The sequence below is a fragment of the Mauremys reevesii genome, linkage group 7, assembly GCF_016161935.1.
Source record: "Mauremys reevesii isolate NIE-2019 linkage group 7, ASM1616193v1, whole genome shotgun sequence".
Classification (NCBI taxonomy): domain Eukaryota; kingdom Metazoa; phylum Chordata; order Testudines; family Geoemydidae; genus Mauremys; species Mauremys reevesii.
In genome coordinates this window covers 5,393,033-5,418,531 of record NC_052629.1, presented here as the reverse complement: position 1 = coordinate 5,418,531, position 25,499 = coordinate 5,393,033, and the positions used below count along the sequence as shown (strand labels likewise).

The 25,499-nt window shown below is 43.6% G+C and overlaps 1 protein-coding gene across 7 annotated transcripts in view; it reads left to right on the top strand.

The window, feature by feature from the left end:
• The window catches only part of SH3PXD2A (SH3 and PX domains 2A), a 373,953-nt gene that overhangs the window by 264,331 nt on the left and 84,123 nt on the right, over window positions 1–25,499 (top strand). For all 7 annotated transcript variants that reach the window (XM_039481034.1, XM_039481032.1, XM_039481030.1 and 4 more), the window contains one exon: window positions 12,469–12,600. In XM_039481034.1, coding sequence (XP_039336968.1) covers window positions 12,469–12,600 — 132 coding nt within the window. The remainder of the gene's footprint in view (window positions 1–12,468; window positions 12,601–25,499) is intronic.

The following is a 25,499-nucleotide window of genomic DNA, read 5'->3' as shown; positions in this document are numbered from 1 at the left end:
TGCAGATGGCAACGAGGCCAAGTTCAATCCTTGTGTAACGTCACTGACTTTAATGACGCTACACCAGGGTTGAATCTGGCGAGCTCTGTATAGTTACACCATATGCTCTCTCCTTTGCCTCCGTGCACTGTTCTTCTCACCACCTGCCTTGGGGCTGCCTGTCCTACAGTTTTGAAGGAATATCCTGATTTGTCACTTTTGCAGAACTTCTAAAAATGACCAGATTATCCATTCAGCACGTCCCATGTGCTGGGGGCTGGGTATATCCCTCAAGAACAGATTAGAGGAGCCTCCAGGCTGGCCCTTCTCCCCAGCGGCACATGCAGCATTTGGCTTGGTATCCCTGCAGCTGCTCCATAGCCGCCACAAAAAGGGTCCCAGAGGGAGATGACACAGCTGTGGGCTGTAGTAACTCTGCCGGATTGCTGCATCCGTATCCAAAGGGACAGCAGGGAAGAGTGGACACTGTTATTAGGCGAGGTGCTGGATATGGGAGAGAAGGATGAGGTGGCACTGCAGTCTGTGGCTATAGCTTCCTTGTTCTGAACTTCACTGTGCAGGCCTTTGTGTGCACGCTGCTGTCGTGCTTTTTGATTGGGGCAGGGGTGGGTGTGTGTGCTTATTTATCACAGGGGGGACTGGCAGTTCCAACACGACTTCCTGAATCATTTTAAGCTTTAAGTTGAACAGCCCTGTAGACTGTATGTTCTACATTCATTATTTGAATCGATCAGGTTTTCCGTTCAAGGTGTGTGTGTGTGGGGGGGTGTGTGTGTGTGTGTGTGTGTGTGTGTGTGTGTGTGTGTGTGAATCTCTCTCTAAGAGTTAAACTTGAACAGATTAGTCCAAACCCTGTGCTTATATGGAACTCCTCTTCATCTTTCACTTCCAGTGTCTCTGCCATTCGTATATTGCAGTGGTGGGGTAAAGTCACCTGTATTCTGAATCTATCTTCTTGGAATCAGAACTATCTCAGTCTATATTAAATTGTTTGGCTGAGATCACAAAAGATGCCACAGAAATAGTTCTATAAATAATTTGCTTGATAGATGGAACCAATTAAACAATTGGAGAAGGTTGTTATTACAAAGCAATGCTCTTTGCCAATACTTTGTTACTAAACAATTGCAAAGGGGCCCAGGCCCGAATCCAAAACATTCTCTCTAATAAGGATCCTGAACTGTTGATCTGGCCCTAAACTTTATGGTGCAGGACCCATTTTACTAAGAAAATTTTGTTTTTAATATTGGGTAACTTATTAAAATCTAAAATTAGGAAAAGCGTTGAATCCTCCTGTATTTACAGAAATCTTTCCACACTGCCACGCAGTATGCGGTATCCTAAACTTTTACCTCTTCTCCCTCTCTCCTCATGCCCGTACCAGAAAACTTCCAGTCTCCTACCGGAACATCGCCGCAAATGGCTCTGTTCGGTATAGACTCACTAATACCATTATCTGGCTTTGCTGAAAAAAATATTGCTGCAGTAGCTTGGGTCCCAGACTCCAAAGCTGTGAGGTGAAGGTACTGTTAGTTTTTACTGCGGGAGATGGTGTGTCTTAGTTCCAGCCGCTGTAAAGTGTTATGCTTTCTTTTAAATGTCTCCTTCCCTGGCTTTGGTTAGATGCTTTTTCCACTTTCATCTCATCTCCTCTAGGTTTTTATACCTAATAGAGCTTGTCTACTTGGGAAAATTGACTGCCATAACTGTAGTAGAATAATTATTCTGCTCTAGCATTGCCTGGGTAAACAAGCCATATATTCTGTTGGGGGCAGTGTACACGGTGGGGCTGTTCAGGAGAACAATGGTGAAAGAAACGAACATTTTTGTGTGGCCCATATAGCTATGCCAGGAAGAGAAAACGCAACACCAATCTTTAATCTACCCAGTTATCTTTCTAGACGGTGCCCCTCCTGTGATGGGGAGCGTGTACAACTTCCAACAGTGGCTTGGTGGTAATCCTGACATGCAAATGACTCCTGAGGGCATTCTGCATTAAAATATTGTGTACAGAATTTTTAAAACTGGGCAAGTTTTATTTGCCAAAATAACACTACATAATCATACCAGTTTCAATTATTTGGTAATTTATTTCAAAATAGCTGGCAGAAGTATGTCTGAAACCCCTCCCTATATATCTCATATCAAGAGTTTAAAAAAACCCCTATGACAACCCAGTTCCTGTTTCTCATCCCCCTATTCTTCCCTCCTCCTCCCCCCCCACCCCACCATCCAGGGGCCCAGACACCCACAACCCCTCCCCCCCAGCCAATATACCTGAACCCACTCCTCCCCCAGAGCCCACTTGCAGGGCTCCCCCTTGCTCAGACACCTGTCCCCTTCCCTTTCCCCCTGCCACCCCTCCAAGCCCAGGCACCCAGAGGGAGAAACAGCCTGATGCTCGATCCCAGGCTTGCAAGCAGTTTCCTGCATGCCGCCCTCTTCTTCTCTCAGGGCATGCTGGGAACTGCTGCTGCCAGGAATCCTCTAGCTTCCCTCCCTTCTCTCCCCCCTCCCCCCCAGCAGTGTCTTCTATGTGCAAGCTGGCTCTGCTGAGTCCAGTGGCAGCTAGCAACACTGCAGACCACTTCTGTGAGGGTGGGGAAAGGAAATTCTGCGCGCACAACATTAATTTCTGCAAAAATCTGCATTGCACAGTGGTGCAGAATTCCTCCAGGAGTAGCAAACGTCTGTTGGATGGGGAGTGAGAGGAATGCCAGATCTTAGGCTGGTATAGACTCCAAGGGAAGCATTTGGAAGCACCTTTGCCTGGAGAGGATGGGGCAAAGCATTAAAGTTCCCTACAGCACGTCAATTCTGTGGTAGCGAAGGATTGACTAGCCTGCCTAAATGCAAAGGGATTTCCTCCACTACAGACTCTTGTAATTCTGTACATGCTTAAAGTTAGCACATCTGCATCTTTGCTAAACTGTATGCACTACAGACCCAGGCAGGCTGTAGCAGGCTGGCAATATATGCCTGAAACACCCTATCTTGTGAGTGGGTGCTTAAGTAGGAGAGTGGCTCTAGGGTGTGGGTGGAGCAGTCAAAAGGAAGGAACTTTGGGGAGTATCCAAATCTGGGGAGAAGGTTTGAACTGAAAACCAATATTAATATTTGAGAAAGGGGAGAGCTGGACTCTATAGTGGGCATGGACTGTGTTTAAGAAGGTTGGGAAAGGATCTATGTGTGAATCAAGGCTTCATGTACAGTATTTAAAGGACTCTTCTGGTAAAATGCTTTGAACTTGGAGGGCTGGATTTTATTGTTTTTTTTTTTTTTTTTCCAAAACTCCTCAGTCGCTTCCACTGAGACTAATGGGAGATGCTGAGTGTTTGCACACACCTGGAAAATCTGGTCCTTTCACCATAAGTGCTCAGTAATTGCTGTGCAATAGCTGACAAACTTCATCAATGGGCCACCCTTAGACAGGTCTCTGCTGTGAAGATCGCTTTCAAGAAAGTCTGTCTGGAATACTCAAAAGGAAAAAAATGTGCAGCAGTGCTCAGGGTTTATTCCCCAAGTGTATTGTCACTTTAATATGTCTACATACACGCGTGGATGATTTCTAGGTCTTGGCTGGGGGAGGGTGCATTTTCCCCTCCCTTAAGATTTTAGGGAGGGGTTGGAGCAAGCAAGAACAGTCTCAGTGATTGCCCCAAAATCAGCTAGCTGTTAACATGAGAAGTGCAGCATAGAAGGTCTTCATGTTTCTTTAGAGAAACTAAAGAGTTGGGGAGGCTTTTGGCGTTGGAACCATTTTAAATTAAAAATAAATCTTGGTGCCACCTTTTCTGTGGCTAGGGGCTGGTGCTGGTGAAGAAATACGTGTGGTGGGGGGGAGAGAGGGGTGTATGTGTAACAACCCCGTTTGTAACTCCTCCTGCAACAGTTCCCAGAGATACTGAAGGGGGGTTACCTTTTTATAAAAAGTCGCCATGATGCTGGATCTGAGACACCAAAGGTATTGGTTGCTTAGTATGGGAAAGTACCAAGATCCAACTCATCATGTGGAAACTAGTGACATTTTAATGTCACCCATCGTATATACTGCCAGATACCTTGCAGAAAATATACATGGGGGTAAATCAGTGGTTTCAGGGGGTCTGCCAAGCAGGGCCAGTGTTGGATTTGCTGGGGACTGCGGCAGAAAGTGGAATCCCCACTGCATGGGGCTGAAGCCTGCGGCCCTGAGCACCTCCACTCAGGGTTGAAGCCAGAGCCATGTAGTTTCATGGGGGCTCCTGTGGTCTGGGGCCCCAGGCAGTTATCCTGCTTGCTACCCCATAATGCCGGCCCTGGCTTCTATATGCAGAAAAACAGTTGTGACACAGGTGGGCCGTGGGGTTTTTAATAGCATGTTAAAGGCCTCAGAAAGGGGAAAGGTTGAGAACCCCTGGATTTAATGACAGTTGTATCCAGTAGGGCCAGAGAGACCCCTAAAATAGCAACACTACCAGCTACTTCCACTAAAAATCCTGTTCAGAGAGTGCTCACTGACCACTTCTGTTTGGCTTCTCTTGAAAGATTTTACTGCTCAGCTTTCTATTAATTCTTAAAGTTGGAATCTGTAAACACTTGGTATGTGATGATCATAAAAGGGTGTTATGAAAACCATGCATGGTACGGATTAAAAGAGCTGACACATTTTATAGGCCTGATAGCAAAATACTTTGACAAAGATCAGGGTTCTCAAATTTCCATATCCAGACAACCTTGTGTCGGTGGCTTAAATGATTGGCCGTTGCAGACCATAGTTATGTTGGCTATTGCAACACAGCAGAGGAAGATCTGGCTTGCTGCTACTGGCCTGCATTGTTATCTAGGAGACTTGAGGTCAGTAATAGTTACCTGTGCAGCTCTCAGCAACAGACAACTATGCTCTCCTGCTTGGGCTGGGGGACAGATTGGGGATATGTCGCTTAGCAGCCAGCCATCTGTTTGAAAGAGTGGTACAGGCACCCTCTGATGAGACTATTACCCAGTCCCTGAAGGGTGACTTCATCCTCCGCATCCCAGGATGGATTGTAAAGCTGAGCCCTGTGGAGAGAACAGTCCTCCACAAGACTTTAACCAGGAACGGACACAAGATGAAAATAACCTCACAGGCAAGCAAACTTCATTGCTGTTCTGAAATATGCATCCTGCTATTGGGGAGGGGGGCCCTGCAGGCTGGGATCAAAGGAGTTTGTGAAGGTGGAAACAATGTCTTGGTTCATCAAGCAGATTCTGAGTTTCTTTCTCCCTGCTTGTCAGTTGTTAGTGATTTATCAGTGTTCTCCTGCATTTGACAAACTAGATTAACAGGCTACAGAGGTGAGGAATTTAAACTGAATGGTTGAACAGTCAACCTGTAATTCTCATATGACGCGCTAGGGCCTCTGTGGCAAGTCAGATCTAAACCTGTGCGCAAGGACACTGGAATTATACACTATTGCTGATCCAGTCTAATCAATAGTGTATTCTTTGTGCAATGTTCATAGAATCATTGAATATCAGGGTTGGAAGGGACCTCAGGAGGTCATCTAATCCAACCCCCTGCTCAAAGCAGGACCAATCCCCAGACAAATTTTTGCCCCAGATCCCTAAGTGGTCCCCTCCAGGATTGAACTCACAACCCTGGGTATAACAGGCCAATGCTCAAACCACTGTGCTATCCCCCCACTGTTACTTAACTTGCTGTTAATTTCAAATCATTTTACGCTCCCTCCGATCTTAAATTTTCAGCATGCTACAGTTTTTTGCGCAATGCACGACTGCTCGGTAGAAGCTGTTATGGGGTGGGGAGTATCAGAGGCTTTGGCATCTGGGGAGGGAACCATTGGGTCTCTTGACATACAGGAAGAAAGCATGTAAGCTGGCTGTGGCTTTTACTACCTAGAAAGCATCTCAGGCTTTGGTTCTGGGAACCGGCTGCCTCGCCTCTTTAGCTCTCCCTTGTAAATGTTACTGAGGGAAATATTTCGTACATAGCCTCTTCTGAAGGAGTCCCAGAGTACAAACAATGCGCCCAGGCCTGCAAGGTGCTGAGTACTCTTCTCTCCCGTTGAAGTCAAAAAGTTGAACCTACTTGGCCCTCTGCTGGCTGGATGTAAGTGAAACATGTCTTGAAATGCAGCCACTTCTGGGTTGGAGGGCAGCAGCTGATGCTCTACACAACAGTAGAGGGAGGAGGAAATTTTTGTCCAAGGACATAGATGTGGGATCCATCACCCTCGTTAGAGGTCTCATAGCACTTTTTTTTTAAACAAGCCTGTTTAAAGTCTCCTCTTTTTATCAACTTCTTGTATTGTGCCAATCGCTGTACTAACTAAGGGCTTGTCTGCACCGTGCAGCAAAGTGCACCAGAGGATGAGATTTGTAAACCATAGCGAAGTAGGTATCTCTGTAGCAGGCAAGTTAGGGCACCACATGTTGGAATTCTTTACGAATCGTACCCCCCTAGCGCTCTGTGCCAGGACTGTGTACACAAGCCCCAAAATGGATCCACATAAAAACAACTACTTAGGGCTTGGTTTACAGTATCTACCTTGGAAGGATGAACTACCAGGTTTCAAACATGTGATTGGAGGAAATCCAGGTGTTGCTTAATTGTTGTAGCCAGATCTGACTTCTGTATCTGGAGTTAAGGAAGAGGCCTCTAAATGCTGCTTCACGAAGTGACACTTCTTTCAGTTCAGTTTGTAAAGCTCCTCCTCTGGCATCTGTCATCTTCTGGCTCAAATGTCCGTGAATAATATGTGGGTGTTTGCCGATGTACTCCATAACCTGGAGCAGCCCTGTTGTGTTGGTATCCAGCAGGGATGGTTGTCATAATGGCTATGGTTCCTGCCACTGGACCCAGGATTGTGTTGGACTCTTGTTTAACTAAAAATTTACAGTCTCGAGAGATACAAAGTAGACATGGGTCTCTGCTTTATCTGACTCGCTGTCCATCCCTACCTCCCCAAGAACTGGTAATTTCTATTGTTTGTTAAATTTGCCAAAATACTTTAAGAAAGAAAAGTTGCTCCTGTACAGAGCTATGCTGTGCATTATCTAAAGAAAGTCACTGTCCAGAAAAATCCACTATTGTTGTCCTATGGCTGACACCAAAAGCTGTAAAAATAGTACCCCTGTCTGATCAAATCTCTACTTTCCCACACAGATTGCTCCCTCAAAATTATTCATAATTTTCACATGTAGGTGCATGTATAAATATGTTGCATCAGTGGTGACTTGCAATTCTGGTTGGAGAACCCATATTTTCTCAGTTGTGCCTTGTGATCTGATGGCGCTTACTCATGTGAGGTAGCCTGACTGATAGCAAAATCAGTCCCGCCCTGACTGTGTATAGAGGCCTTTTAGGAAGTTATGGTGTGGGGAAGCATGTATTGATGCTCTGTAGGTTGATTACTTCTGTCTCCCAGGCTTTTATCTGCACTAAACTTGCTTAAAAAGAAATACTTGTTTTGAAGTAGATATGATGTAGCTTGAGTAAATATTGTACTTTTTTTCCCCCCTACTATTCTTGTAACTTTCCTACCAAAGCACAGTCCTGCAGTAGCATCTAATATCTGAGAGGCTACCAAGTTTCTGATATTGACTAGATTGTAAGTAGGGTGACCAGATGTCCCGATTTTATAGGGACAGTCCTGATTTTTTTGGGTCTTTTTCTTATATAGGCTCCTATTTCCCCCCCCCCCCCCCCCCCACACACACACACACCCATCCTGATTTTTTTCACACTTGCTGTCTGGTCACCCTAATTGTAAGTGATTTTTGTGATCTCCTCATAGTCCCTTGTGGATATTGCCTCATGTTAGAAAACTACCATGGAATTAGGCACATGTCTGCACAATTGATGGACACTCTTCCAGGAGAGCCTTGAGCTGGAGTAGTGGAGGTTACTTTCAGTCAGGATAGAGGTGTGGTTGGCCCACTGTGTGTGTGAGCCTAGGACTAGATTAGCAGGTGGTGTTGCAGGTCTGGTCTGAGGTACATGGCATTAAATTTTGCATAGCACTTACCTGCACTGAACTTCATAGATTCCAAGGCCAGAAGGGACCTCTGTAATAATCTAATCTAACCTCCTGTATAACAGAGGCCATAGAACTTCCTCAAAATAATGCCTAGAGCAGATCTTTTAGAAAACTATCTTGATTTAAAGTGATCAGTGATGGAGAATTGACTCTGATTCTTGGTAAGCAGTTCCAATGATTAATTACTCTTACCATTAAAAATTTACACCTTCTTTCCAGTCTGAATATGTCTAGCTTCAATGTATAGCCACTGGATGGATTGCTTTATACCTTTCTCTGCTAGACTGAAGAGTCTGTTAACTATTTGTTCTTCGTGTATGTACTTATAGACTAATCAAGTCCCCCCCCCATCCCCCCTAAATCATCTTCTTTGTGTTAGACTGAGCTCCTTGCATCTATTTTAACATAACACAAGTTTTCTAAATCTTTTATTGTTCTCATGGTTTCTCTCTCTGAACCCTGTCCAATTTATCAGCATCCTTCTTCAATTGTGGATGCCTGAATTGGACACAGCATTCCAGCAGTGGTTGCACCATTGCCAAATACAGACGTAAATTAACCTCTCTGCTCCTACTTGAGATTCCCCTGTTCATGTGCCCCAGGATCGCGTTGGCTCCACTGTTGCACTGGGAGTGCATGTTCAGCTGATTATCCAGCAGGACCCCCAATTCTTTTTCAGAGTTGCTGTTTCCCAGGATAGTTGCCCATCCTGTGAGTATGGCCTACATTCTTTGATCATAGTTGTATGCATTTACATTTAGGCATATTAAAACACACACTGTGTGCTAGTGCCCAGTCCAGATTGCTCTGAATAGCATAGGGCCAAGAACCAATCACTGCAGGACCCCACTAGAAACACATCTGCGTGAGGGCTATTACCCTTTCTACAATTACATTTTGAGACCTGTCAGTCAGCTTTTTATGCATTTTAATGATTGCCATATTTATCATTCTAGTCTTTTAATAAAAATAAAAATGTCATGGAGTACCAAGTCCAGTACCTTACAAGAATAAATACATTCTGTCAAGACTGTTACTTTTATTAACCAAACTTGTAAGCTCATCAAAAAATATCAAGTTAGTTTGACAGAATCTATTTTTCATAAACCCATGTCGAGTCTAACTAAATTTATATTATCCTCCTTTAATTCTTTATTAATAGAGTCCCACATCAGTCACTCCATTATCTTACCTGGGACCAGTGTCAGACTGACAGGCCTATAATTATTCAGGTCATCCCATTTACTCCTTTTTAAAAAGTGGCACAATATTAGCTTTCTTCTGGAACTTCTCCACTATTCCAGGACTTATTGAAAATTAAGATTAATGGTCCGGTGAGCTCCTCATCAGCTCTTTTAAAACTCTCTCATATGCAAGTTATCTGGACTTACTGATTTTAAATAATGTCTAACTTCAACTGCTGCTGTTTTAAACACCCCCCCCACCCCAGCCCTCCAAGATACTAATGGAATGGAAGGAGTGTCATCATATGGTACATCAGTCCCCCTCTCGCCTCCCCCCGCCCCATACACAAGTACTTATTGAATATATTTTTTACTTTGTTCTTATTGGAAATCCTGCAATTTCTGCTAGTAATGAAGCAGTACCATTGTTGAGGGTCTTTTTGTTCTTAATCTACTTAAACAAAAAACCTCTTCTTATTGTCCTTAACTCTGATGGTGATATGTGTCCTTTTGCTTTCCTTATCAAAGTTCCTAACGTCTGATTTATATTCATTACTATTAACTTCCCCTTTTTTTCCCCCATTCGTTAGCTATTTTTTATAGCTGCCTTTACTTCCCCTCTAAACCAGGTTGGGGGTGTTTGTGTGTGTGTGTGTATTCTATAAACCATATAATCACTGGTCTGAACTCTGTTCTGTTCTGATCACATTTTATAAATTTGCAGTCATGGTAACGTACGTATAAGTGATCATTAACTGTTAGTTCTCTGATCAGTTCCTCTATATATCTGTCAAGACAGGTCTAGTATAGAATTCCCCCATGTTGGCTGCGTTTTTGGTTTTTTTTGGTTAGGAAATGTGTCCATCTAATATTTAGATATTCCAAGGATGTGTTGATACTTACACTAGAGGTCTCGTGTTGCATGTCTTTCAAATTGAAGACCCCTATGATCATGCAGCTTTTTGCCCTACATATTGATAAGCATGTCAGGAGTCAGTCATCCTGTTCTTGATGATACTCCACTCATTGCTTTTGTGAGCAGAAAATTCACTGGCAAGAAAACGAAATCTTTTAAAAAATGTACTGAAAAATTGCTCTGGGACTCTATGTTGTGTGAGTAGTTTAGCTGGACACACTTAAGGAATTTTATTCTGAACCTCTTAAACCCGGGCCAAAGAGGCAATCAGTATTGCGTTTCAGGAAAAGCCTGGACTAATGGCATTTGAATGAGGCACTAGGTACCTGCCAGAAGAAAGGAAAGGGAAATTTTTAGGCCTAACTTTGTCTGTCTGTAGAATCAATTTACATACTAAACAAAGATGGATGTGCAGGCACTGTAAGTACCATGCTGATCGTGATCCTCCTGGTTGTAATGAATTAAATATTCCATTGATTACCTGGTTTGGTGGATCGGGCATTGAACTGGGACTCGAGGTCCTGGATGCTATCTCAGTCCTGCCACTGACCCATTGTATGACCTTGGGAGAGTTCTTTTGCCTCACTTTCCCACCTCACCTTTTTGCTTGTCTTGTTTCCTTAGATTACACCAGGAATCTCCGCTATGTAGAGTGCTTAACACATTAGGACTCCAATCGATTGCAGCTTTGTCAAATGTTTCATAGGGCTAGTGCCACAGTTCTCAAACTGTGGGTCACGACCCCATTTTAAGGAGTCTCTAGGGCTGGCATTAGACTTGCTAGGAACAAAGCGAAAGCTAGAGCCCCACTACCCAGGGCTGAAGCCAAAGCCAGAGGGCTTCAGCCCTGGGTAGTGGAGCTCAGGTTACAGGCCCCCAACCTGTGGCTGAAGCCCTTTGGCTTTGTCCTCTTCTCCCCCCCCCCGCACCCCATCTCTGGGTCATGTAGTAATTTGTTGTCAGAAGGGGGTTGTGGTGCAATGAAGTTTGAGAATCCCTGGTCTAGTGTCTCTAAACAAGGTGATCCTTGATCCTTTGTTTTAGGAGATCTACATCAAAAGGACAGCATCCTTCTCTTTTGTTTTTTAAATTAAAAGGGGAACTGTTGGCTTAAATGCCTTCATAGCCTTTCTCTCTGCATGGTGTGTGTGCAGAGCCTTTCTGTCTCTGTCCGTTCGGCAGTGGCGTGGCCCTGTGCGTTTTGTTGATGTTGCAGTTGAGTGATGAATTAAGGAGATTCTTGCGTCTCCTGCAGCTCGCTACATGGCAGAGAGCTCTCCCTCCATCCCTGGCGGTGGAACGCTCCTGTCTTGTAGCTTGGCTTTAAAACATATGATTTGCATTATTCAGAAAACCAAAAGAAACCAATCAGAGGGATGCTGGTATGTTTGGGGTTGGAGGGCAGGAAGGGAGAGAATGTGTGCAGGAATAGGGAAGAAATATCTCCTGATGGTTGAAAAGTCCAGCACGGAGAAGATTGAAATAATTAAAGCATTTCATGCTAGCTTGCAAACTTCTTAAAAAACAAACAAACAAAAAAACATTGGAAGGGAAAGAGAATCCGACTGTGTGTAAAGATTTCCGCTGTTCATCTCGTACAAGGCAGTATGTGGAGTTCTGCATCTCTTATAATTGGAGGGTTGTTGTAGTGGGTTTTTTCTTTTTTTCGGACGACTGTGCAAAATGCTTGGAAAAGGCTGGTGGGGGTGGCTGTGTTAATAAGACTCTGGCTCTGTAACTTTTCTTCTGTTTCAAGTAAACAGTCTCTCTCTGCCCTCCCCTCGCTCTCTCCTTTCCTCCACCCCTTCCCTTCCTCAGTCCTGCTCATGTGTTTCTATTTAAGGGCTGCAGTGCACACGAATATGATTGGCATCCACAGTCCCCTCTTGACTTGCAGCTCAAGCCTTCAAGAGTGGAGAAGGAGCTGAGCCTCCGAAGGGAGAACTGTTTATTTTTTCTTTTTGTTTCCTGGGGGGGAATAGCTCTGCTGTGGATTTATGCTGCTTCTACCCGGGATTTTTCTATCTGAATGGGGACAAGGATTGTGGCAACCATGTTGGGAAGAGGTTTATTTTCAGAATCCGTCATGAAACTTTTTGATTAATTCACTATGCTTAAAACTTTTTTTTTCTTCCCCTCTAATGTTCCTCTGTGCTGCTGGGTTGTGGGCCAGAGGAAGCTGTTTCTATATGGCCAGCCATTTGGGGATATGCTGCGAGCCAAGGTTTTGTTCTGATTGGCTTGACGGCGGTGACAAATTGGCCTATCATGAATTGGATGGACGGAGGTCGCTCTCGAGGAGCCATGGCTGGAAGCTGGCTTACAGCTTGCTTTTTCCCTTCCCCAGGTGCTGATGCTAGTTCTGAACCCATGATCCTGGAGCAGTATGTGGTGGTGTCCAGCTATGAGAAACAGGAGAACTCGGAGATCAGCCTTCAGGCTGGGGAAGTCGTGGACGTAATAGAGAAAAACGAAAGCGGTGAGACACTTGTACCTATTTTTCTCTCTAATAGTTTGGTTGTTCATTCCCTTCCTTCATTCTCTCATCATTTCATGTAACTATACATTAGCTCCATCTGGTACTGCCTGGCTGAGGATGTTGAAGTTTCCCCCTGTTGGTTTGGGCTGGGGGCCAAAATGTTGCCTTCTGCTGTAAGAATGTCTCGTAAGCTTGTTTGTTAATTAGCCAATGTACATTAACAGAAAACTGAGGCGGGAGGAGAGAAGGTTCCACAGCTTGTGCACATACTTCTTAGAATAATACGTTGCCCTGCTGTCAGCATTTCCATTACTAACAACTGTTTTGGGGGGATTTATACACGGCTGTTAAAACTTACTCTGGGATGAAGACTTGGCTTGACAGCTCAACTGTTGGCCCAAACCGTAAAAGGGATGAGAGACATGTAGATTCAATAAAACTTTAAAATTGCTACTTGCATAAGTATTGGCGTGGCCTTTTTCAGGCAAAGAATGGGAGCCTCCCTGCTAGCAATGCAGGCACAACATTTCCTTCTTATGCTGCTCCTAGAATAACCAGTTACCATTTGGAAAATGAAATTTTGGCAAGTGATTTGGTCAAAGGTTGATGTGTAGTAGCTTTGCCTCCTGGAAGTCTCATTTTCAGACACTGTAATGAAATGCTTCAGAAGCCTGTGTACGTGTGTAGCGCTGAAAAGGTTAACTGTTGGCTAGCCTCGTGCCAATTTGCTTGCTTCTGCACGTGCCCCCTCCTCACGCATCAAACCAAATGGTTGCCTAAGATTTTGGGTTCAAAGACTTATTTTCTCATGTCTTACCCAGAGGAGCCATTGTAGACTACTTAGGTACATTCACGGACCAAGGTTCTAATCTTCAGAGATGAACACCAGCAACTCCCATAGTGGGAGTTGTGGATGCTCAGCTTTTCTGAGCATCAGGCTTTAACAGAGAAATGTCCTGATCTGTGTCAAACATCCACTCTTTCAAAGTTGACTCCGGATTGGTTTGGAGTGAGTTCTGTATGTCCTGAACACTAATATTTTCACTGGGCAGCAGTTCTGCCATTAGAAGACTAATAATCTGAGTATGTGCAAGTGATGCACTCGAGGAACTGTTAGCCTGCCAGGTGACTAGAGCGGTGTTAAAGGTGTAGTGTGTGTTTGGAAAATACGCCAATGCTTGCTAGTGAAGCCATATGGTCTTTTGGGTATACAATACTATGTGTTTTTTGCAAAACTAATGAGGCATTAATAAGGAGCACATATCTACATATTAAGAGTTGATTATGGGTGAAGGAGGGAAAAGATGCCATAAAATAGCCACTTTGCTGATTGTGTTAAGATAGGGGTTCTGTTAATTATACAAGTGATGGGAGTTACCCAGGTGCATCCCAAGGGCAGTTTGTAGACCCCTTATTGTGGCAACTCTCCTTCACCCTCATGGTACATCCTCCTCTATTTTGGATTCCAAAAATAACCACCAAGTAGACTTGGACTGTTCAGCAATTCAAGGGTGTCTGGTTTCAAGCAAGAAAAACAAGGGAATTCCAATTCAGCCTTCCCTGTTGTGCTGAGGAAACACAGTTCATATGGTATTAAAGATCATGGTTGTTGCTGAGATGGAATGTCAGTGTTAAGTGAGATTATATGATCAGGAAAGCAACTCTTATGAAAAGGTGCCTTTTTAGAGCCATATCCTGCTCCATTTACTCACTGAAGTAAAATCGCAAGGATTAGGGCTCAAGTCCCTTCTTAAATCATCTGTAAAGTCCAATAGAATCGTCCGGTGGGTCGTTACCCCCATGAGGGTCATGAAAGCCAATTGGGCAGAGAGGGGTTTGTATGGAGCTGAACACTTCGTCATTTGGGGGGGGGGGAATCTAAAGCAAGGAATCTCCCTCTCCCCTATTCCCTCCACACACTTACTCTTCGTGGTCAAGCATTCCATGTCAACATCTCAAAACCCACATAACTTTTTAGAGGCTTAGTGTTGATACACTTAACTTTTACTTTTATAGTATGCGCAAGGGGGACATAAAGGGTTTTGACTTTGAACAAATGGGTCCTCAGTCACTGACCTAAAAAATCTGAGAAACACTGGGGTAGTTTTGTAGTCCCTCTCCTGAGGAACAGAGGTAGTTGATGATTAGTGGTGGGCAAGCATCATTAGGGCTGGCTGTTTGACTAAATCCCTGGCTGAGAAATTGGGCTGCAGCTTTCCCAAGAACAAAATTCATCTCAAACTTTTCAGCAATTCCTGGCTTGGGCCAGGTTGGAAATACCACAGGAATGGCTTTTTCCAGGGAATCTTGTGTTTTCTGAGTTGGCTGAGAATACAAAGCTGAGAAGTTGCACAAAAAAGAAAAGCAGCCAACAAAGAAATTGAGAGACTTCTTTCAAACTCAAAACAACCTCCTCTTCCCCCCCCCCCACCCTCCCCACCACAGAAATTTTGGTGAGTTGTGGCTGATAGTTTGGATTTGACTTTAGTTTATCTAAAACCTCTTGTCCATCACTAGTTGGTATATGGATTATTTTCTTCAGGACAGTGTGATTACACAAACCCAAAGAAAATTGGATTCTTGGACCTTTTTTAAAAAAAGGTACAATCCATAGAGATGTGCCTTTGGTAAATGTGTGGAAAATACAATCAAACTGGATTCATTCAGACCCTGATTGGTAGGTTCACTTCTCTCCCTCTGGTCCAGGTGAAAACCTAGTAAACCAGTCTGAATGTAACTTGACGTGATGTTTGCGCATGTGGGTTGTTCAAAACTAACAGTTTGGATAGTGGTTAAAAGTTTGAACCACACAGTTATCAGACTGAGCATCTTGTTCATTAGACATCCTTACTACTTTCCTACGACCTTTTGACGAAAGACTGTAAATGTAGTATGTAAAATCCCATACAGTACACGTCTGGCTCTGTTTTAGTGGTGCTTTGGAAAGCTGGCTATGAAATGCATAGGTAGGTAGTTAATGGTTTGTTTGTTTTTCCCCTTTAAATCACAGTAATCAAAATAGTCCCAATAGGATTGTGTTGATACCACCCAGAAATATCAAGTGGTGCATGGGTTTTTTTTTCCCCTCAGAGAGCAGCTTTGTAAAACAAACCATTTGTTCCCTTGGTAAAAAGCCCAAGGCAGCCCTATTCGCTGAATGGGCCTGTATCTTGCATGCCACTGTTATGAAGTAAACCTTTTTATATATGCTGCTGTCCCTTTTTTATCTTTGGCTGAGCTTCAGCTTTTAATTGTCCTTTGCCAGCAGTCATACCAGGCTACCTTCTTGCGGTGGTCACCAATCATTGATCGCGATTGACCAGTCGATCCTGGGGACTCTCCCAGTCGATCACAATCTCTGGTGGCGCAGCTCCCTGCCTGCCACAGCCCCACGCCGCTCCTGGAAGTGGCCAGCACACCCCTGCTACCCCTGGCGGGGGGACATGTGGCTCTGCGCACTGCCCTTCTCTGCAGGCACCGCCCCCAAAGCTCCCATTGGCCAGCAGCAGGGAACTGTGGCCAATGGAAGCGTTGGGGGCAGTGCCTGCAGAGAGGGACAGCGCAAAGAGCCACATTCCTTCCTCTCCCCCTCCCCGAGGGGCACGTTGGTCCCTTCAGGGAACTACTAGGGAGCCTGCTTTAGGCCACATTCCCGCCCTAAGCCCCTCCTGGAGCCAGCACCCACCTCCTGCACCCCAGCCCCCTTCCCACACTGTGAACCCCTCAGCCCAGAGCCCACACCCTCTCCCAAACCCCTTCTCCAGCCTGGTGGGAGGGAGGGAGGGTGGGGGAGAGCAAGCTACTGAGAGAGGCGGGCAGGGCCTTGGAAGGGGTTTGACCTCAGGGAAGGAGTGGGGTAGAGCCTGGGTTGCCCTTAAATTCAAAAAGTAATCTCGGGCGTAAAAAGGTTGGAGACCACCGTTCTAGAGCCTGAATTAGGGATACCACATTCCGTATCTGTCCCCTTCTGGCGAGGTTTGCAATACTTTGCAACCATCAGGTGAACTGAAAACAGAATGTGGCAACCTTAATGAGTTCTAAGTACAATCTCTTGGCCATTGGGATTTAGCATCTAACTTATCAATGTGTCTGTGTAGTAGACCTTGATAACCACTCTGCCCTTAGAAAGCTTCCTCTTGTAACCCGAGAATACAACTTTCACACTGCAAGGTAACAATCGAGGATGAGGCCTCTGGGCCTAAACCTGTGAGATTCTGTAAGTTTCGCTGAGTGCTCTCCATTATCATCGGAACTAATGGGCATTGAACGTACTCAGCACGTCAAATGATCAATGCTGGATAGTGTATGCTAAACTACGTTGGTACCTCAGCAGAACTGAGGACCACTGGAAGGCTACCATCACTCTGACTATTTAAGTGCAACATATGATTACTCAAAGACAACAGTCAAAGCAACATGTTTTTTTCCATAGACAAGTGATGGAATTTGAATCCAGACTTTGCAATTTAACTTTCCCAAAGTTTAGGCACATTCACACCCATAATTTTGGTTAGGGCTCATACCTAACATTTAACTTTTTTCTTTTTATCAACCATAGTAAAATATACTGTCTGGTAAGAGAACGTCTTTATTGCTGTGCCCAGTGCAAGTTCAAGAGATGTTCAGGTTGTAAACCTGAAAAGCCCTCCGTTAATATTGCAATGTCGATGCAAGCTCAATGACACGCATGAGGAACACATTTTGAGACCCTTCCAGCCACGTTATATCAAGCCTGCGGGTCACTTCATGCTGAGTGTCACTGCAGCTGTCGGTGTCCACTTTTATGGACATTGAGGTACTTAAAGTAAATGCCCACCTGGGATGTACAAAAATCTGTCTTGAGACCTTCCTCTGACCTCTGGGTTTCTGTGTAATGGAAGCTATCCTACCTCATGTGTATATTTGGGGTATAGTCTCCCCTTGCTACGTACAGTTATTGCCTTTTTATCATTCACCATAGGTATGTGCATAAAGAAAATTACAGCACTTGACGTTCAAAATCAGTCTTAACTGTAGCCACAGGTTTTTCCTAGGCACTGTCTTTTCCATCTCATTATTGCATCTGTTAAATGTTTTGAGTATGCATGTTAGTAAAATCTTCCCACAGAATGTTGTTGTTGTTCAAAATTGAGCTCTGTGATAGGCTGCATTTTTTTTCCTGTGGCTTTTTTAAATTAACTACTCCAAAAAACCCGTGCAGCAAATTTTCTGCTGTTTGCCAGTCTTCACAGTACAAATGACCGAAACAGTATATGTAGAACTTTTTGCTTAAAGAAAGGAAGGAGGGGGAAAAAATTGGACTTGTGCTAACTTCATTCTTGCCAAGTTTTGTTTGGATGTGGCTTGAAATGGTCAAGTTATAAATTGTGGCAATGCTATTTGTAATGGAAACCCTGACAGACCGTTAAGTATAACTGTATGATCAACCGCCTTTCATACTGCTCTTCCTCCTCTTCTCTCCTGATCAGAGGAGTGGGATTGAGGGCTCTTTATACATAACCCATTGGGATTTACTTTTGTGGTGGTAGAAACATGGGATGGCATTTTCAGCTGGCCTGAACAAGCCCATAGCCGTTTCCTTTGCAATTACATAACTGCAGACCTATTTCCAATATTATATTACACACAATATGTAAAATAAACCTATTATGGCTAGTGTAATTTTATCGGGACCCAAGGGAGTTTTTTGGCAAGGGAAATTGCTCCTTTCTTGTAGCTTGCTGAGATTATCTTGTGGCAATATGAAGTTACATTTTGGAGTGTTTAAGTTTTTATCTCAAATGTCTGTGTTCCAAATGGCTTTCTAATCTAGGAATTCCAAGATTTAATGGTTGTCCCCTACAATGTTAATGGATTTTATGTATACCTGGAAATATGCTCTCATTTATCATTGTGCAGGTTCACTCATGCTTCTTGATGGATGCAGGCTTAATTAGGAAAACTATACAAAGATAAAGGAGGAGTCAATTTAAGACTAAACAGTCTGCTTCCACCAAAACTTTGCCTCCCCTGATGGAGACCTTCTGCCTCCCCCTTCTCCACAACTCACCCAATTCTGTCTAGAGTACTCTTGGTGTGGGTGTGTGTGTGTGTGTGTGTGTTGGGGTTTTTTGGTCTTGTTTATTCCTGTCCCTGTGGCACAGTGCATCCCATCTGTGGGGGCTGGACTAGATGACCTCCTAAGGTCTCTTCTAACCCTAATCCTCTATGATTCCATGATATGTGCACAGGGCAGATTGTTCCTTGCTCCATATTCTATTCCTAGGGGCCAGTCAGGCAAAGCTCCACCCCCTCCTGTTCATAATCACTGTTGTGCCTGGGCTTCCGCTGACCTGTAGATCTTATATCCAAAGATCCTTCCTTTACCAGTGAAGATACCTGTCACTTTCACATTATCCTTTGCTCCTGGAACAGCCTCCCTCTTTTCGTGGGCTGTACATTCTTGCACTCCTCTTGCAGATCCTGCCTCATAACTTGCTATGGTTAGCATCCCTAAAATTCTGTGTCATGTACTCCTGTTTTCACCCCAACCTTACATCTTCAAAACAGAGGAGAAGGAAATGGGTGAGGACTAGACAGACCAGGGAAACCGTGTAACTATCACAAGTTGGGCCGTGCACCCGATAGTGCTATGTAAACCAGGGGTAGGCAACCTATGGCACGGGTGCCGAAGGCAGCACGCGAGCTGATTTTTTCAGTGGTACTCACACTGCCCAGGTCCTGGCTGCCGGTCCAAGGGCTCTGCATTTTAATTTAGTTTTAAATGAAGCTTCAACATTTTTAAAAACCTTATTTACTTTACATACAACAATAGTTTAGTTATATATTATAAACTTCTAGAAAGAGACCTTCTAAAAACTTTTAAATGTATTACTGGCACGCGAAACCTTAAACTAGAGTGAATAAATGAAGACTCGGCACACCACTTCTGAAAGGTTGCTGACCCCTGATGTAGATGCTAGGAAACATCTGTCTTCAAGCTTGCAGTGTAATACAGTACTGGAGAACAGTAATCAAAGAGCCAAAATGTTTCTTCAGTTCATGTAGAGAAGTAACCTTTTTTGTTGGCTTTTTGTTTGTTGAAGTAAATTGGGTGAAGTGCTGGATTCTTGGGAAAACTCTGATGTGCAGCAGCACGCAAACTCGCAAATGCAGTTACTACAGTTTCTTATGAAATAATTCTACATCCACCAGTTGTACGTGTAATACATTTGCATGCAGAAACTGTTCGTAAGACGGCAAACACTGTTTCAAGGGCAATTGCATATTCTTCTGGAAATCAGGGTCCTTGATTCTCTGCTTACCGTCCAGTCCACATTTCATGAGAGATGGTATGGTTGAGTGGATGTGCTCCTGGACTGGGACTTGAGACTTGGTTTCTAGTCCCAACTTTCCTACTGACCTGCTGTGTTAAACTTTGGGCAAGTCACTTCACTTCTCTGGGCATCCATTTGCCCTCCCCCTGTTGCCTGCCTGGCCTATTTAGATAGTAGAAAGGACAGTAAACTCTTCAGGATTAGGACTATGGGGCTCTGATCTCAGTTGTGCCCTTTAAGTGTTACTGGAATATAATAATCTGCCTCCTTAAAAATAGGAACAAGTGCCTCAATATATGAAAAGACTTTCAGGCCCCTTCTTCAGCACCACTACTGGTCCCCACCTGAAATGCAGGCTTGGGTAAATGGCTAAGATTTCATTTAACTCCTTAGATGTTGTCCAGCCCCTCTACTAAAGGGGAAGATAAAGAATACACTTCAGTATTTGGGCTGAATGACCTGGACCTGTTGCAAATATGTTCTCTCTGTGGGCATGAATTGCTAACTTCCTTGTCAGAATAAAGTTATGGACAGTGTGGAGCCAGGAGGGATCTAGTTTTTGAGTAAATGGAAGACGTGTCTGCGTTACGGCTGCCTCTGCTTGGCTAAACTAGGTAGCTTAACAAGGATCAACACCTTTAATGTCTTGCAAGACACAAGCCTCATGCAATGATATTGCATAGGATATTGTAGGACCATTTTGATGTTGTTCAAGCTAGGCTGATTGAATTCACCCTCAAATTGGGAACATTGCTGGCAAATCTGGGATGATCTGCCTCCATTTTCTTTACATGCTCAGGCACCCAGCAGCTAGAGGACACGGATTCTCTGAACATCGTCAGTTGTTATAGCTGTCTAGACTGCATTTAGCCAGAGTACACTCAGTGCTGCTGAGTGTCTGTCTCATGATTGCAGTGCTATTGTCCTTAGCTCTGGTTGCCACATTGGAGAGGATCTTGGAACTGGCCTCATGCTGCTACAACAGCCTATTTGAAAAGCACTGAATCGGGAGGAGGAGATCTTTATGTGCACACCAGAAATTGGCTGGTCAGAAGGAGGAAATAATCCTTCCCCCCTCTCCTCTGCGCCATTATTTGGGAGTGGGAGAGAGGCTGTCTAATGGCTATGCCTTAAGCTGGAAGCAGCGGGGTGAAAGTCTACAAAATATGCAACAGAAGAGGTTAACCCTTTCTCTTCCAACCGTTTATTTTAGTCGGTGTACATTTGGGGAATTTGTTTGACCACTTACGTTTAGCCAGGATGATATCATGGTTAAGGCACTAAAACCTAGATTCAATTCCTACCTCTGCCACAGACCTCCTTTGTGACCATTGTCAAGCTATTTAATCTCTCTGTGCTTTGGTTCCCCATCTGTAAAATGGGAATAACAATGCTTCCTTTGTCTTGTCTACATAGACTGTAAATCTTTGGGGCTGAAACTCTTCCTGTTTTTTTTTTGTTTGTTTTTGTAATAATTGGAGATATACCTATCTCCTAGAACTGGAAGGGACCTTGAAAGGTCATTGAGTCCAGACCTCTGCCTTCACTAGCAGGACCAATTTTTGCCCCAGATCCCTAAGTGGTCCCCTCAAGGATTGAACTCACAACCTTGGGTTTATCAGGTCAATGCTCAAACCTCTGCACTATCCCTCCCCACTGATTGTTTCTATAATGCCTACCACAAGGCCCTGATCTCAGCTGGGCCATTTCGGTGCTACCATATGACAAATGGTAAACAAGTGTGGTGCACAATGAACAGTCAGAATGTAATGTGTTATGGTGGTCCAGTGTTGTGCAATAGTCTTGTGATATTCTTTTTATTTTATTTTGGTGTTTCTATGGTGCCTTGCAAAATGAGTCCTTGATCTCAGTTCAACCTTTAAAGTACTACCAAAATTGCAAAAGACGAATCAGAGTGATGCAAGATAGTCGTTTGTTTTTATGTGTCAAATGTGTTTCGTTGTGCAACAGTCTTGTGATATTTTTCATCTTGGCACAACACCCTCAAGAACTGATGGGTTGTTTTTTTTTAACATGGCTCTTTGAATAAAAGATCTGAAGGGAATGCACCAAGAGGAGGACAAAACAGGAATCTTAGAGCAGTGGGGTATGACCCAAAAAAGCTTTCTCCTGTCTATCCCAGATAGAGCAGACATTGTTCTTCTTGCCCTACAATTTTTATCAATTAAAATACTTGGATTAATGTCGTCTGTCAGATGGAACAATATGGCATCTTAGGACCTGAGAGTTACAATGGACTCTCCTCATGTTAGTGACCATGAGATTTTTCTGTTCCCCTGCCAATGATGGATTGTCTCTACAAATAGATACGATAAGATATTGTGCAAACTTTAAGTGATCAGTACTGTGTGGTTCCCCTCTCTTCCCTTGGGAGGCTTTTCTATACTGTGACTTTTTTACTTAATTTTTTCTTTGATGGGTTGAGTCCCATAAGTCCTAGTCATGCTACCTTGAATTGTGGTGCATAGTTCCTCTCACTCCTTGATGTTGAATCAACTAATAGCCATTTGTAACCATCTGATATCACTATTATGCACTGCAAATATTTTTACCGGGAACACTTCCCCCCCCCCCCCCCCGGATTGCCTGGTTGCATGCTCTGCACTAGCAGAAATGGTCATAGTTAAGTAGTTAGTCAGAATGATGGTGGCTAAAGTGACGTGTCCTGCTTGGTGCTTGAGTTGGTCCATGCAAAATGATGCATCACCCATTTAGATCAGCCTCAGTGCATCTCTGCATAACAGCTCTGCCTTACTAATGTTTGATTATTAATGTGTTTTTCTTGGATTCCTTGGGTAAGCTCTGCCTATGGTAGGGAAGCTAGTGACTGTTCCCCAAGTAACTTAACTCCTATCTGCTTATCCAACAAAATTTTAAAGGAAGGCAAAAATATAGAGGTATGGAAGAAGAGGTGATGGGCTCGGGAAGTTCTAAAGCATTGGCGTCTCCCAGGAAATCCTACTTATCGCTACTTTCCCCTGCTGTGAGCACCTTTAATTCCATTGCTTCATTTAAAAAAAAAAAAGTCCTTACAGTAAGCTCATTCTGGAAGTGGTTTTTAAAAAAATCAACTGCCAGTGTCATCTTGATGGTCTTGTGTGTTGCTCTCTTGGTTTGTGCAGAAGAGCCTGCTTAGAATACAAATTCTATCCCATTATAGAGGCATTTAAAGTCAAACATCTTTTTTTTTATTTTTAATGTGTGTGTTTGTTTCAGCTGACTTCAGCTCTTTCTGTGGGGCACACCCTACAAAGCTGGGTGAAGAGGTCTGTTAGTGGCAAGCCACCAAGTGTTTTGAACACCAAATTTTTTAGTCTCTTCTCTCCCCCCATACTCAATAGGTGCCTGAGACTCCAGTCCCATGAATAGGGCCCTTCCTTTGCTTCACTCCCAGCTGTGTGACAGAGGAGGATCATGGAATTAATGCCCGAAGTGCTGTAATTCTGCAGGAGTGGAGATTGGCACTCAGTGTGGTACAACTCCTCTCAGAAGCCCATCTGCACTGTCAGAGCAGCTTGCTTTTTTTTTTTTTTTTGGTGGTGTGAGTGAGGGGCAGGAGGGAATTGGAGCCTGGGAGCTGCTTGTTCCCCATAAGACTTCATGGGTTTCCCAGCAGTGACTTTGTGGCTACCAAATGAGGATGGAACTCCTCCAATATCCTGCTCCAGCTTCTACTTTTGATGCTATTAGTGGGCGGCATCACAGCGCAATGTGAAGGGTGTAGACCCACTTCCGGGCATGGAGGTTTTGGCATCTGCAGTGTTGAAGAGTTCCTTGTGGATTCCCTGGCTCCACAGGCTGAGATTCTTTCCATAATACTTTCCTATCTTCTTGAGAGAAGCCTTTAGGAGAAACAGCTCAGCAGTAGGCACCCTGTAGGATTTTCTGTATGTTTCCTGGCCTTTCAGGCCTTGTACAGCATGGCCTACAGTAACTTACTGTCTGAACACTTAGGTCTGTACAAGATTTTTTCCCCCCACTCCTTCCATGAAGAGCCAAAAATCTTAAAACATTGTCATTTTGTAGGCACCATGAGAACAAATTGACACTTGATTATATCTAAAGCCTTGATAGGAAGAGTTTGCCTCAGCCTTGAAGCTCCCTAGAGAATTGTAAATACATATTAAAATAAAATATGCGCCCACAGGTGGCTTTTACCTACCAATGATTAAACTAGTAGACATGTTTAGTAGAGGTTGGCTACTGTTACCTCACTTTTTACAACCTCTCAATGATCACATTTAGTAAAGACACTGCAGCATTGTTAGTACGTACACCTCCTTTTATCTCACTCAGCATAGCAAGTAACAATACCTCCTACGTGCAGTCTAGAACACAGACATGTTAAGTTCTCATTTATCCTGTTGTCTTCTAAGATTCATGCAGTGAGATGACTTCTTAACTAGGTGTTCCAGATCTTGCTTTTAAGGTCTCTCCTTGCTTCCCAGCCTTCTAACCTGCTCCATTCTAGACTGTTGCCCTCATGGCCAAGTAGCTAGGCAGTTACACAAGGCACGCAGCTTTCACTAAGCATTCTTGCTCATGGCCCAGGATGGTAACCTAAAAGGAAAAATAATTGCACATAGCATCCCTTGTTGGACCTTTACTCGTTACCTCCTCTATTTATACAGACATTGCCAATTATGGAACCATGAAACCTCCCAAAGCAAAAATGATTCCAAGGAAAATCTGCTTTTCATATTAGAACACTTTGATTGGGTTTCCTATATCCGCCAAATAGGTCACCAGCTCAGCAATGCTTCAAGAAACTGACTAGCTCCAAGAAGATCCGAGGATATTAAGGACTTCCAGTCAGTTCTGTGATTTCATTGGGGGGGGGGTTAGATTTCTAGGGTTACAACAGCTGAAAAACCATTGTTTCCCTGGTTTTATATTTATTTTAAAAAAGCTTTTGATGCAAGTCCAGTGGGGTTGTTAAATCAGAGATTCTCCTAGCCAGTCTAACATTTTCTGCCTTTTGTTCTATTAATCAGAGAAGTGATTATTCTGATTACACATGCAAGTTTTGTTTTGTTTGATAGTTTGAAAAACTGGCCTAAAAATCATCTAAACAAAAGAATGATGGTGCATATTTGTGTCAATTGAGGACAAGATTAATAAAGCATAGGGTGACTGTTTTTCCCCAAGCTGTACAGAAAATAAGCAGTTTCTAATATTATCTTGGCAGTAAGTTGGAAGGAATAATCGTTAACAGACAAGTTTCAGTTACAACCAGAAATTCATTTTTTTTTCACGTTCAGTTTCCCCACACCCCAATTACTCAACCCTTCTCAAATGAAGCAAAACCTGTAAAAGTAATCACCTTGCTTATTAAATTCATAGAATAATCGGAGATTTGTTAAGGGTGTTCTTTTGGGTTTTTTTTGTCTAAGGCTAGAAACTTCAACTTCCTAGTGTTCTTGATTGTAAAGACCTTACTTTTTCTTTTGGTAGAAAAGTTTTGGATCATGGTTGTATTAACGAAAGTGATTCTGGCTCATGTTTTATTATGGAAATGGCTGCCTTGGTTTTCTATTATACTGGCTGGTTTCTCTTTACTGC